The sequence below is a fragment of the Anser anser genome (assembly GCF_964211835.1).
Source record: "Anser anser genome assembly, chromosome: 24".
NCBI lineage: Eukaryota > Metazoa > Chordata > Aves > Anseriformes > Anatidae > Anser > Anser anser.
Genome location: NC_139745.1, coordinates 6,926,093 through 6,937,947, shown reverse-complemented (window position 1 = coordinate 6,937,947; position 11,855 = coordinate 6,926,093). Strand labels below are relative to the sequence as shown.

General features: G+C 54.8%; 3 protein-coding genes across 15 annotated transcripts; all 3 read left to right on the top strand.

Annotated features, from left to right (window-relative positions):
* The first annotated feature begins 338 nt into the window (after positions 1 to 338).
* CCDC28B (coiled-coil domain containing 28B) lies at positions 339 to 2,442 on the top strand. Its single transcript, XM_083810072.1, has 6 exons — positions 339 to 481; positions 803 to 1,249; positions 1,349 to 1,506; positions 1,579 to 1,733; positions 1,842 to 1,864; positions 1,953 to 2,442. Exons 2-6 carry the CDS (start codon positions 1,104 to 1,106, stop codon positions 2,002 to 2,004), a joined length of 534 nt encoding a protein of 177 aa, XP_083666198.1. The 5' UTR covers positions 339 to 481; positions 803 to 1,103; the 3' UTR covers positions 2,005 to 2,442.
* On the top strand, positions 2,237 to 5,170 carry IQCC (IQ motif containing C). Of its 2 annotated transcripts, XM_083810062.1 has the most exons (5): positions 2,237 to 2,370; positions 2,557 to 2,700; positions 3,246 to 3,588; positions 3,803 to 3,921; positions 4,148 to 5,170. In XM_083810062.1, the coding sequence occupies exons 1-5, from the start codon at positions 2,242 to 2,244 to the stop codon at positions 4,187 to 4,189; spliced, it is 777 nt and encodes a 258-aa protein (XP_083666188.1). In that variant the 5' UTR covers positions 2,237 to 2,241; the 3' UTR covers positions 4,190 to 5,170. The 2 variants fall into 2 exon arrangements, with proteins under 2 accessions (XP_083666188.1, XP_083666189.1); XM_083810063.1 differs by lacking the exon at positions 2,557 to 2,700 and having other exon boundaries at positions 2,238 to 2,370.
* Positions 5,171 to 5,313: 143 nt separating this feature from the next.
* DCDC2B (doublecortin domain containing 2B) lies at positions 5,314 to 11,740 on the top strand. 12 transcript variants are annotated; one of them, XM_083810052.1, is made up of 10 exons: positions 5,314 to 6,015; positions 6,547 to 6,604; positions 7,030 to 7,100; positions 7,534 to 7,665; positions 8,216 to 8,353; positions 8,508 to 8,544; positions 8,975 to 9,043; positions 9,220 to 9,457; positions 9,711 to 9,811; positions 11,066 to 11,740. In XM_083810052.1, exons 1-10 carry the CDS (start codon positions 5,738 to 5,740, stop codon positions 11,141 to 11,143), a joined length of 1,200 nt encoding a protein of 399 aa, XP_083666178.1. In that variant the 5' UTR covers positions 5,314 to 5,737; the 3' UTR covers positions 11,144 to 11,740. The 12 variants fall into 12 exon arrangements, with proteins under 12 accessions (XP_083666178.1, XP_083666180.1, XP_083666179.1 ...); XM_083810054.1 differs by having other exon boundaries at positions 8,207 to 8,353; positions 9,268 to 9,457; XM_083810053.1 differs by having other exon boundaries at positions 8,207 to 8,353; positions 11,164 to 11,740.
* The last annotated feature ends 115 nt before the right edge of the window (positions 11,741 to 11,855 follow it).

Here is an 11,855-nt window from a genome sequence, read left to right as displayed (position 1 = left end):
CGGCACGGGGCAGCTCGTGCTGCTCTCCCCTGGGAGCTGGGGGAGCCCCTGGGGCCCCGCACTGCACCCACCCTGGGGTCCCGCAGGCACAGCCCAGCCGAGGACCCTCCTGGCACCGGTGCCGTCAGCCCGCTGAGGGGTCAGCCCTTGGCATTTGCGACACCCCCCCGGTTTTGCTGGGGTGCTCGTGGGGAAGGCGCTGGGGCGCAGCCCCCGTTACCCGCTCGGGGCCCGCTGTGCGTGCGGCTGCCCAGGACCGGGGCCGCATCCTGCCCTCCCCAGCGCGATGCCGGTGCCGATGCCGGCGGTGTCCGGCCCGGCAGCAGCGCCCCGGGGCCGTGCGGAGCCCGGAGGAAGTTCCCGTTCCCTTTAAATGCAAATCCCGGCCCCGGGGCTGCGGCCGTCCTGCGGGGCTGGGGAGGCGGCCGGGCGGCTCCGCGGGACGGGACGGGACGGGACGGAGCGGGGGGGCCTGCCGCAGGTCGGTGTCCCCGTCCCTGTCCCCGTCCCGCTGCTCGGGGGGGGGCAGCCGGAGCCTGCCACAAAGCAAGGGGCTCCCTCAGCCCCGTCCTGCCACCGCTGAGGGCCCAGGAGGAGCTTGGGGGGGGGGGAGGGGGGGTCGAAATATTCCTGGGAGGGCTCGGGGGGTGTCGGGTCCCTCCGGTGGTCTCAGCTCCAGCTCTCCCTTAGGGCATCCGGGGGCTTGCCCTGCGCCGCTGGGGCTGAAATCCCCTTTTCTGCGGCTCTGGGAGATGACGCTGTGAAGTAATCCCTGGCTGGGAGCTCCCTGGCTGTTTTTCAGGTCCCAGGCTCTGCCCTGCGCCGTGATGCTGCGGCGCAGACCGAGATAACGCAGCCCGAGCCCGGCCGTGGATCCCAGCAAGTGCGGGCAGAGCGCCTGGCCTCGGCCCTCCTGCTGCTGCCGAACCTCGCTGCAACCCACCGAGCCCCGCCACAACTTGTGGAGCCCTGCTGCAGCCCACCGAGCCCCACCGCGTCGCCTCGCTGGGGTTGTGAGAACAAAGAGGCCCCGCACAGGGAAGGGGCTGCCAAGAGCCGTGCGTCCATCCCGCGCGGGTGCCTGTCCCGCAGCTCCGTCCAGGATGGAGGAACGGAGGAAGAAGCGGAGCCCCAGGGCCCAGCCGGTGCCTGCCGGGGCCCCACGGCCGCTGCCCGTCAGCAAGAGCGCGTCCTTCGCGCTGCCGCTGCCCGCCCTGCCCTCGGCCCAGCAGCGCGCCAGGCCCCGGCGGTCAGTGCTGGTGTGGGGGACCCTCGGTCCCTGCGGCCCCCTCGGGAGCTGAGGGGCCGGGGGGGTCTGGCGGTGCCACCACCTGCGTGTTCTGCGCAGGGCGAGCAAGGAGAGAGTGCGGGCAGGTGGCACGGGGGCGGCACGGGGGGCTCCGCTGCAGCACAGCTTCCTCACTGAGGTCTCCGACGTGTGCGAGATGGAGGGGGGGCTGCTCAGCCTCCTCAGCGACTTCCACTCGGGCAAGCTGCAGGCTTTCGGTGAGGGGCTGGGGGCCGGGGGGTGCGGGGGCTGCGCTGGCGGGCTGTGACGGCTCCCACCCGCGGGCGCAGGGAAGGAGTGCTCCTTTGAGCAGCTGGAGCACGTGCGGGAGATGCAGGAGAAGCTGGCACGGCTGCACTTTGGCCTCGACATCTGCGTGGAGGAGCTCCCTGAGGAGCAGAAGAAGGCGGTGGCTGACAGGAACCTGGACCAGCTGCTGGTGCACGTGAGTGGCACCTCCGCGCTCCGTGCCCAGCCCTGCAGTGCTGGTGGGGTCCCCACCGGCCCCTGGCCTCCCCACCGGTGCTGCAGCCTCTCCCTTTGCCTCCCGCAGCTGGAGGAGCTGAGCAGCTCCATGTATCCTTGGCATGGGGTGGCAGTGGCGGTGGTGGCAGGTGGCAGGGGATGGCGCAGCCTCCGGTGCTTTCCCTTGACGCGGGCCCAGACAGAAGCTGCACCTGGCGGAGAGCCCGGGCCCTGAGGAGGCTGCAGCCTGACCCGGTGCCGTCCCTGCTGCGAGGAGGAGGCTGCTGCGAGGAAGAGGCCCCGTGGGACGGGACGGGACGGAGCAGCAGCCACAGCCCCGCACGGGGAGGACCCCCCCCTCATGCCCCCACTGCAGCACTGATGGCGGCGACACCTCGGGCACCAGCCTGGGAGAAAACAGCGGGGACTGGGACCGGGCCCTCCCCCTTTCCCCCCCCCCCAGCCCCGCCGCCATCTTGTGGGCCCCCATGGCCGGGCGGGTGACGCCATCGGCCGGTGCCCGGTGCCCCGTGGTGATGGCGGCGGTGGCGGCGCCGGGCCCGCAGGCGGAGGCTGAGCAGTGGCGGCGGCTGCTGGGCGCCGTGACCCGCCTGCAGGTGGGGGTCCGAGGGGGGCACGGCGGGAGGGCCGGGCCGGGGCGCGCTGCCATTAAACTGACTTGGCTCCAGGCTCGGCCGCGATCGTTTCTTAACCACAGGGGGCCGGGGGTGGCTCTCGGGGGTCAGGGGGTGGCTTTGGGGGTGTCGGGGGGCGCGGGGCTCCTGTGGTGCCTCTGCCCGCAGGCCTGCGTCAGGGGCTGGCTGCTGCGGCGGCGCTTCAGGAGCTTGCAGCAGGAGTACGAGGAGGTGGTGAGGGAGATCGAAGGAGACCTGAGCGAGCTGCAGTGGACGGGACGGTACCTGCCGAGGCCCGTCTTTGTCCCCAAGGTCTGTGCCCGTGCCCGTGGCCACCGGGAGGGTGGGAGGGTGGGCCGGGGGCTCGGCAGCTCTTGGGGGGAGCATGGCCTGGAAGGTGGGCGCCTCGGGTGCTGCTTGCGCTGCGCTGCCCAGGAACTGTCTCTGTCGACCCTGCGCTCTATTTCTACCTGAGGAAAGTGACAGTTACAGAGCCAAGGCTCTGGCTCATCCCGTTTTGTCACCGAGTCCCCATGCGAGGGTTCAAACACCCGGCCTGCACGGGGGTTTCTGCAGACCTCCCCTCCGTGCGCCCACCTCAGCCATTCCTAGCAAACAGTCAGACCCACTCCTGTGGTGGCTGAGTGCTGCTATTTAATGCATTTGCTGCCTCTGGAAGAGAGGCCCTTTAAAAATCTGTGTGGCCCGACCAGAGCATGTCAGTATCGGGGCAGAATCGCTGGTAACGGCAGGTGCCTGGCTGGGACAGAGCCCTGGCCCACAGCACAGCCCCCCTTCAGATCTTTCTGTTTTCCTTTATGTCTGTTTGTTCAGTTTGTCGCATGTTGCTTCTCTAGAAGTCACTGCAAGGAAAGTGTTCGGCTATACAAGAGTCTGTACCGAGTGACAAGGCCAGCACAGAGAAAACAGAGCAGGAGCTGGATGCTTCCGAACCGGAGCGGGACTGGGGCTGCAGCAGCAGCAGCGTGAAACCTACAGCCCAGCTGCAAAGCGAGGAAGACCCGAGCTCCCTGGGTGAATGTGATGTAGCAAGACCCCCAAATCCAGGGGCTGACACAGATAAAAGCACTGCAAAGGGGTGCAGTGCCCTAGCAGAGAGCGAGGAGTGGCAGAACAGCAGTGTGTCATCCGTGTGGGACAGCACTGTCCAGGAGTCAGAGTCCCTCGAAGCCTGCCTGGGTAAGGGACGGGAGCCCCTGTGTACCGTGGCCAGGGCTGTGCCCTCTGCCCACGTGCTTTGAATGACCTGGTGATGAGTGTGGGTGGCAAAGTGTAGATCCTTGGAGAATCAAAACCTCAAGACTGTACTGGAGAGGTTAGAGAAACTCATTGCAGGATGGATGGTAGATGCAATGTGAGTGTTCTGGTAATAGTTTCTTCCATTTCTCTGCAGAAATTCCACTTGAGGATATAAAGGAACTTCCCCGAACTCGAACTGGCCTCCAGTCCTACAGAAATCACTTGATCATGGAGCTGCTGTGGTTGCAACAAGCTATCGTCAGCCGTAAAAACGTAAGGGCCTGGCCCTGCCTCTTAGAATCATAGAATCAGGAATGATTCTGTGATTCTATAGAATCACAGAATTTTTTCATTATTCCATATATGGAATCTGTTTCTATGATTCTGTGATTCTGGCTGAGTGTGATGACTTTGCTGGCTAATCTGCAAAGGCAGGTGCTTTCCTGCTTCTCTGTCTCTGGGATTTAATTGTTAACACCTGATTTTATTTCTCTTGCAGTACCTGATGCTGAAACAGAGGCTGGGGACTCCTGACCCATAGGAAGGCGTTCCCGAGCGTGGGGGACATTTGTACTGGTGTGGAGGAGCAGAGGAGCTGCAGCACCATGGCATGACCTCAGGGACAGCAGTAGCCTGAGGGGACTCCAGCTCCACGGGCTGATGTTCTCCATGTCAGATGCGTGTGGCAAGAAAGATATTTTATTTCTTTTAAATTTGAATAATTGGTTAAAGCAGGGGTTAATTGTCACTGCAGCTAAGGAGATTGTGTGCCCTGGAGGGAGTCCCAGGGAGGTCTCCTTCCACGAAAACCTTATTTCTGTTGGCAGAGCCGGGTGGTTCTGGGGTAAATTAAGGCTGGGAAGACCGTCTCTTGCAGAAGGTACTCTTTGGCCAGCTGATTGCTTGTGGTGGACCTGAAATGCCTGAAGGCAACAGGTGCTTTCAGTTTGTAGGAATAAGCTCTTCTCCACTGAATTGTGGGTGACCCCTGCCAGTATCCGTGCTGTATTTTTGGGATGTTTTCATATGTTACAGCTCTGGGGTCTCCAGGTGCTCGTGGTAGGAACACCTAGTTGAAATACTAAGTTAAGGAGGAAAGTTTCCTAACTTTCCTGTGCGGCTGTTGGGGATAGAATATCTAACCTGGCCTTCAGGAGATGAGGCTTGGTTCCTGACATGCACATTTCTGGCCGTGGTAATACCGTGTGCGGCACGGTCACTTGGAGAGAACGCCTCACGCTTCAGGGAGCAAGTAAGGAGTTAAGGGGTTGGTGCTGTGCTTTGAGAGTACTTTGTTTATAGAGATATTTTTTATTTTTTTACCTTAGCACTAGTTCAGGGATATTAAACGTCCCTCAGAAGGGGACTTCCTGCATGTTGCTCTGGTTCCTTACGGGGACCCTGAGTCTTCTGTGCAAACACTCTGTTTGTATGCCCTGAGTGGGTGCTGTTATTGTGTGGCAGAGATATCCTTCTGTTCCTGATGACACTGACTTGTATGTGAATAAAAAGCATTTCTGCAGCTTGTTTGTGAACCTGCCTATTCCTGCCTGCCCTGCCTTCTGCTCCTGGCCAGAGCCAAGCGGGTCCGTGGCCTGTTCTGCCCCATGCGGTCTGTTCAGTGCAAGGGGCGGTGTGTCTGCTCTGCTGTGGACCTTTGTCCAACACGCACAGGGCTGAAACCCACTGCACTTCCCATGCAGTAGCAAGTGATGGCAAGGGCTAACAACTTCTGGATATTGCTGCTCTGGATGGGATGTGAGATGCTGGCGCTGCACCTCTAAGCTGTTAATCAGAGTCCAGTGGCCACAGTACTCGACGTGCAGTGAGGGTGAGGTTGAAGAGCCCTGTGGTTCCTGGTTCTCAGCTAGCAAGGTGTTTGCAGGTTGTTTGATGCGGCCTCCAGACTGGCCTACAACTTCCTCCTGCTGGGCCTGCAGCCGTGGAGACGGCCAGTTGCTCAGGGGACTGCTGCGGAGGGACAGCAAAACACAAAGACGGCTGCTCAGAAGGCTTTGGGCTGGGCAGGAGGCTGACCAGAGCTCTCCTCTGTGCTCTGCGGCGGTCTGTGGGGCTTTGACCCACGGGGATGAGCTCCAGAGGCTTAGCTCTGGCACCTCCAGCCAAGAACGTGGTGGTGTACCGCAACGGTGACCCCTTTTTCCACGGGAAGAAGTTTGTGGTGAACCAGCGGCGGTTCCTGACCTTTGAGGCGTTTCTGAAGGAGGTGACCAGGAGCATTCACGCGCCCCTGGCTGTGAGGAATCTCTACACCCCCAGGCACGGCCACCGCATCGCTGAGCTGGGGGACCTGCAGGACGGGTGCCAGTATGTGGCTGCGGGGTTTGAAAAGTTCAAAAGGCTCAAGTGAGTAGGTGGTCCTTCGGTCCTGGGGTTTGGTTTAGCGGAGGTGTTTTTGTTTTCTAATCCTGCATGAAGTAGAGCTGTTTTGGTTCATCCTGAAATGCAGAAGGCTGAAGAGACTTGTGGCATTGCTTGAATCTTGAGGTGATGTGTGGGACGTGTGTTGGGTGAATTTGGCTCCCTGAGTGCATGTTGCATCCTGCTGAGGAGGGGGTCCGAGCTGTATTTAACAGCAGTCAGTCCTTGGAGCCTTGACCTGTGCTTAGCTCAAAGGAATACAATGTTCTGGATGTCTTTACCATGGATATTTGAAATGGTCTTTGATTGACTGGGAAATTATTAAAAATATCAGACTTTAGAGTGAAATTCTTTAAGTCCATGAGACAAGGCACATAGAGGATTGTTTCTAAAGTGACCTAAATAATGAACACATCTGGTGACGATGCACCAGGTCAAAGCAGCTGGCCATTCTCTCCCTGCTCCTTAGTCAGTCATGGCCCAGCTGGTATGTGGAATGTCATCTTGTTCCCACAGCTATTTAAACCAGGGAAGGAAGGAGCTCCGTGGGACAAGTAAGAGCAGCGGTGTGCAGGTGAGTCTGAGCTGAGTGAGGACGGGCAGGAGTGTGGAAGGGGGGAGGTATGAGGGACATGAAGAAGGCTGGCACTGATCAATCAAAAGTTGAGATTTAAGGCTGCAAGGTGCCCAGTGGAGGTGAGGTAAAAATGCCACAGGAATCAGTAGGCCGATGTGTGTGTGAGGGGCTGCTGCTGGGTACCTTCCTCCCGTCTCAGCCGTGCAGGGGAAGGATCTGTGCACAGAGGTTCTCTGGCAATTCTGGAACGCTCTCAGCTCTGTGAAGAGCCTCTCCAGGCCTTGATGTTGCTGACAACAAACCCCACCTAGCAGCAGCAAACATGAAGGCAGGGCAGGCAGATCCTGGTGGAGAAAAGGGAACAGCCCTGGGAGGCTCAGTGCCAGGGCTGTGCTGTTTTTGTGCACTGACCTTGTCTCCAGTCCCGCACCGTAGCTCCCTGGAGGTCAAACATCGCAACACGACGGCAGAAGCACACCCACCTTACAATCCAGTAAGTGCCTCAGTGTTTTCTCCTTGGAGGGTCTTTGGGAATGCTTCTGGAGGGAATTTGTTGTAAATATTGTCAGGCATCTGCCCGTTTCCCCTCCCTTCCACATACTGTCTCCTTTGGGACATTGAACAGAGATGCTGGTGGCACAGTTACAGGTGTCACAGTGTCCAGTGATGGTCTTAGATGAGGAGCTGCCGGGGTGGGGAGAATTGATGCCTTCATAGCTGTTAATAGAACATTTCTGCTCACTCTTGGTTGTAGCCTTTTGGCTGGTTGTGACCCACAGGACGGTGCATGTGATCTGTTGATTGTAAGGGGCTGTCAGCAGCTCTGGGGCTGAGATGTGTGAAAAGTCTTGGGACAGCGAGTGCTGTGTTCATGGGAGCTGTAGGAACACAGTCTCATGGCATGCTCTGGGCTATTTCTGCTGCAGTGTTTTCCGGAATGGGGATTTGCTGAGCCCTCCTTTCCGACTGCTGTTCTCTCAGAGCGCCCCGCTGCAGTGGGACACGCTCCTGGCTACGCTGACAGCGAAAGCTGACCTGCGCAGCGGAGCTGTTAACAGGTGGGTGTCTGGACAAGGCACTGCTCCGTCTTCCCTCTTTACGTCCAGGAACATAAGCAGCACTTAATAGCACGCAGGACTGGGAGCTCAGGTGCTTCCAGCCTGCTTCGGCAATCTCATCTGCTTTTCAAGTTTTCCCATCTTTAAATTGGTGACAACATCAATGTCCTAAGTGTTGTGTGAGGAGGGCTGACGTTGGTGGTAGTCTGGTGAAAGAGCAATAAGCAAACAATAGCGTGGCACACAAAGGGAGCTTATGTCTAGAAGGAAGGGCAGAGGGAAGGGGCTTTCATGCAACCAATGCAGCCTGCCTTCTCACACATCTATTTACTGGTACCCAAAGAGAAAGCTGAGAACTACTGCATCTCACTGCTCCCCAAGTGTGGTATTTTCATGTGCTTCCTTGGAGTAATACAAGGAATGACTGTTCTTCTCTGACTTGTCTTGATCCTGTTTAACACCTGTTTGCTTCCACACCGAGGGGCTGCTCACTGTCCTCTGACTTTCCCCGGTGTCGAACCCTTTGCTGTCTTTTCCCGAGGCTCTGCAGGCTGGATGGCACGCAGGTGTTTGGTGAGGAGGAGCTGGTGAATGACGGTTACTACGTGGCTGTGGGGACTGAGGAGTACAAAAAACTGCCTTACTTTGAGCTGCTGGTGCCCCAGGATTCTGCATGCAGGACACCATGGTACGTAGGCTGTGCCTGAGAGGTTTAAAGGGTCATCTCCGCAGTGCTCTTTGGCTACAGCTATCCTTAGCCCTCCCATTCAGTGCTGCCTGCCTCAAGGGTCCTGCAGCTCGCTTCTGCCTGATGCTGAGAACCTGCTTCTCCTTTGTTTTAGGAACCATCCAGATAGACGCAAAAAGTACAGCAGAAAGGTGGGTGGCTCGGCAGGCACAGGACTGCGTGTGCTACGATCACAGCTGCTCCTGTGTAGACATCCATACAGAAGCTGTGGATGTGTACAGCAGTCTCCCTGCCCAACTGCCATGGTTACGGCATCTTTGCTTGGCACCATCCCCAAAGCAGCATCTGGGGATAGCTGTGGCCACGTCGGACTTGAATTAAATCTCACTGCCTGAAGATCTCCTTAAGGTGGCCTCACTGACTACTTCTCCTTTTTGGATGTTGGACAGGGAGAACTCATCCTGGAGCAGAGCGCTCTTTTCTGGTCGCTGTGCGGTGAAAATGCCAAGTGGAGACTGCAGATAGAGCAGCTGGGCTGTCCTGGGTTGTCCACTGACACGTGGATCTGTACTATCTGTGCTCACTCAAAGGACTTTAAAATTTCCTTTCTTTTGTTTTCAGTTTAGCCAGCGTGATGCCACCTCCCAGGACAGTGCTGCTGCCTCTGCTCTTGCTGAACCACCCCAACAGGTAGGGACTGCAGAAAGCATTGTTGTGCATTCCCTATATCTGGTTCGCTTTTAGTACCAACTTAAAACCCCAGACAGAGAGTGCAGTATGACAGCAGAGGGTGCGGGATCAAAGCTTGTAGGGGAAAGTAACAGTCTTTAGTGGAGTACTGTGCAAAACTGCTCTTGTTTTATAAGTTGCTTTATCAAGAAAGCCTACCAGAAGCATGTGATGAATACTTTCAGCTGGATGGTTGCAGGGTGCAGACCCCAGGAGCTGCAGAGACCAACGGGAGCCCGGTTGCTTTTCCACCACTGCACAGGCAAGTCAGGAGGTCTCACCTCAGGGAGGAAGAGTCCATTTTCCATGCTAAACCTGTCCGTGTGGGACAGAACAGGAGGAGGAACAGGAGTGTGCAGCACTGGCCTGATCAAGGTAACGGATTCTGCTATAAATGTAGAGAAGTCTAGCTTTACTTTGATGCTAAGGGACAAAATAGCTTTAGATGCACAAAAAACCAACCAAACAAAAAAACACAAATCAGCAATGCATCAAATAACTGCTCTGTTTCTGGTTCTTCCTCTCCTCATCTGGGCACATATAAAGACTTTTCTGGAGCCTCAATAAGACTAGACCATGGCAATCTGCTATACCCAGTGAATTTTTTTTTTTTTTTTCCTCCTTGCAGAAGAAATTGTCTATAAAGCCAAAGATCCTAGGAAGGAGATGCAAGGTGCTTGGGGAGTAAGAGAGCACGAACACACTAGGGTGGAGGCACCCACTGATCAGGTATAAGAAATACTTTCCTGCCGTTAGGTGTCTCACTGCTGCAGGGCATTCATTGTCCCACTAGAGTACCCCTGCTCCAGTTTTGCACAGCTCCAAGAGCCAGCCTTGGGTGAACACGTTAAGAACAGGTTGTGGCAATTGCTTGGGAAAGTTTTCTCACTTGTTCTTAGTCCTGTTCATGAAGTTTGCACAGCACTGTGCTTCCCCCTAGAATGTGTAAAGATGAAAGTAACCACCAGGGGGAACTTCAGACACCAGAGGAAGCGTAGCTACAGCGCTCTGCATTTTAGAAAGCCAAGAGATTGTCATCTGGGTCATGAACGTTTCCCTTCTGAAGCATGTTACAGCTCCCCACGACAGTAAGGATATAAAAGGCTTTCTTGGATTTTTTATTTTTATTTTTTTTGGTGTGTTTGTGTCCTATTTCTGTCCTTACTCCTCTTCCAGAGAGTTGCAGAGACTGTGGAAGAACAACTCACACCAAAAGCCCAAAGTTTACAGCAGTGTTTATTCCACTTAATGTTTCTGTGCAGTGTGTAAGATCCCTTGTGGCTGTGTTCAGATTTCTTACGCTAAAATTCAGTACCCCCAGATACGACTTGTTAATTAGAACGTGCTTGTAGCTAGGTGAAGCTTTGAAGCTGGCACGGAATAGACATGTAATTCCTAAAATGCCTGAACATATTTGTTAAATAATAATGAGCTTTACACTTTTTTAAAAAGGGAAAAATCTTCGTTTTCATCTTACAGAATTTTGTTTTAAAATGTCTGAAAGATGCTTAGCGTTTGTGGGGCATCTGTGTCTTAAACTTGTCATAAGCACATTGAGAATTGATATAATGGGATGACGTGCGTCATATTACAGCTGATTCACCGTTCTGCCTAGGTAGTCTCATCAGACTAATTAAAACTTCAAAGGAACACAGCTCCTTTGAACTGAAGTTAGAGAAAGCCCTAGTAAAAAGAATTAGCTACCAGGTAGTGACGTCTGGGCTCAGCGGGGAGCCTGATGGTCCGATTTGCTTTAGGAGCTGTGCTATACAGTCATAATTATCTGAGTGCCGTGGCTCTGCTCTGCACTGGGAGGGATTATCAGGCCTTACAACAACCACCTTTGAATTTAATGTAGAGACCCAGGTTTGCACACCAAAGCCTGTGTAAGACCAGAAACAATCCATGAATTTAGTCCCAGAAGCTTTCTGTAACAGCAAAGTGCCGCATTAATAACTATTTTTTTCTTCTTTCTACAAAAAGGCGAGGACTGCAGGCACAGCACAAAAGCCCGCGGCAGGGAAAAGGGATGGCAGCGATTCTGAGGGTGAGGATCACTGAATGATGTTTTCCCTTGGCAGCAATCCTGCTCTGAAGAGCTTAAAGCGGGACCGTGATGGGAGGACAGTGAGGTATGCCACTAGTTGCAGATAACAAAAGCATGCAAGTCTGAGGTCTGTGTAACATTTATAGACTGGCCAAGCTTTTTGATGAATTAACAGAATCTTAGCGAGCACCCTAATTATCTGTGCTTGAGAAAGACTACCAGTGAACAATGAACCAGATGCACATTTCTATTAAAAAATTAAAAACATTCCTCCTTTCCTCAGCTCTGTGGATGATGATGTGGCAGAGAACAGGGCTGCTTTTCTGAGCTTTAATTTAAAAAGCAGTTTGTATCTGAACTTGGGAAGTAAGAATTACTGCATGGAATATACTCCTAACAAAATGTCTGCCACAAGTTTGTTCTGTGTCAGACACTTCCCATAAAGGGATTCACAGCATCATTGGTCCTCTGATTTGGAATGCTTGGATAATGTTTGTAGCAATCAAACCTGCTCTCAGAAATACTTTTTGTTTCTGTTAACTTGTTTTAAGATCATCTGCGTGACTTAGGAAAAGTCGCGGTAATAAAGCGCTGTCGTATTATCCCCCTTAGCACAAGGCTTTCTGTATTTCTTCCCCCGTGTTCCTGATAAACGACAAGGGTGACAAAGATTTTTCTTCCTGTGATCTACCTGGTATTGTGGACTGACTAGTTCACTGAAAAGAA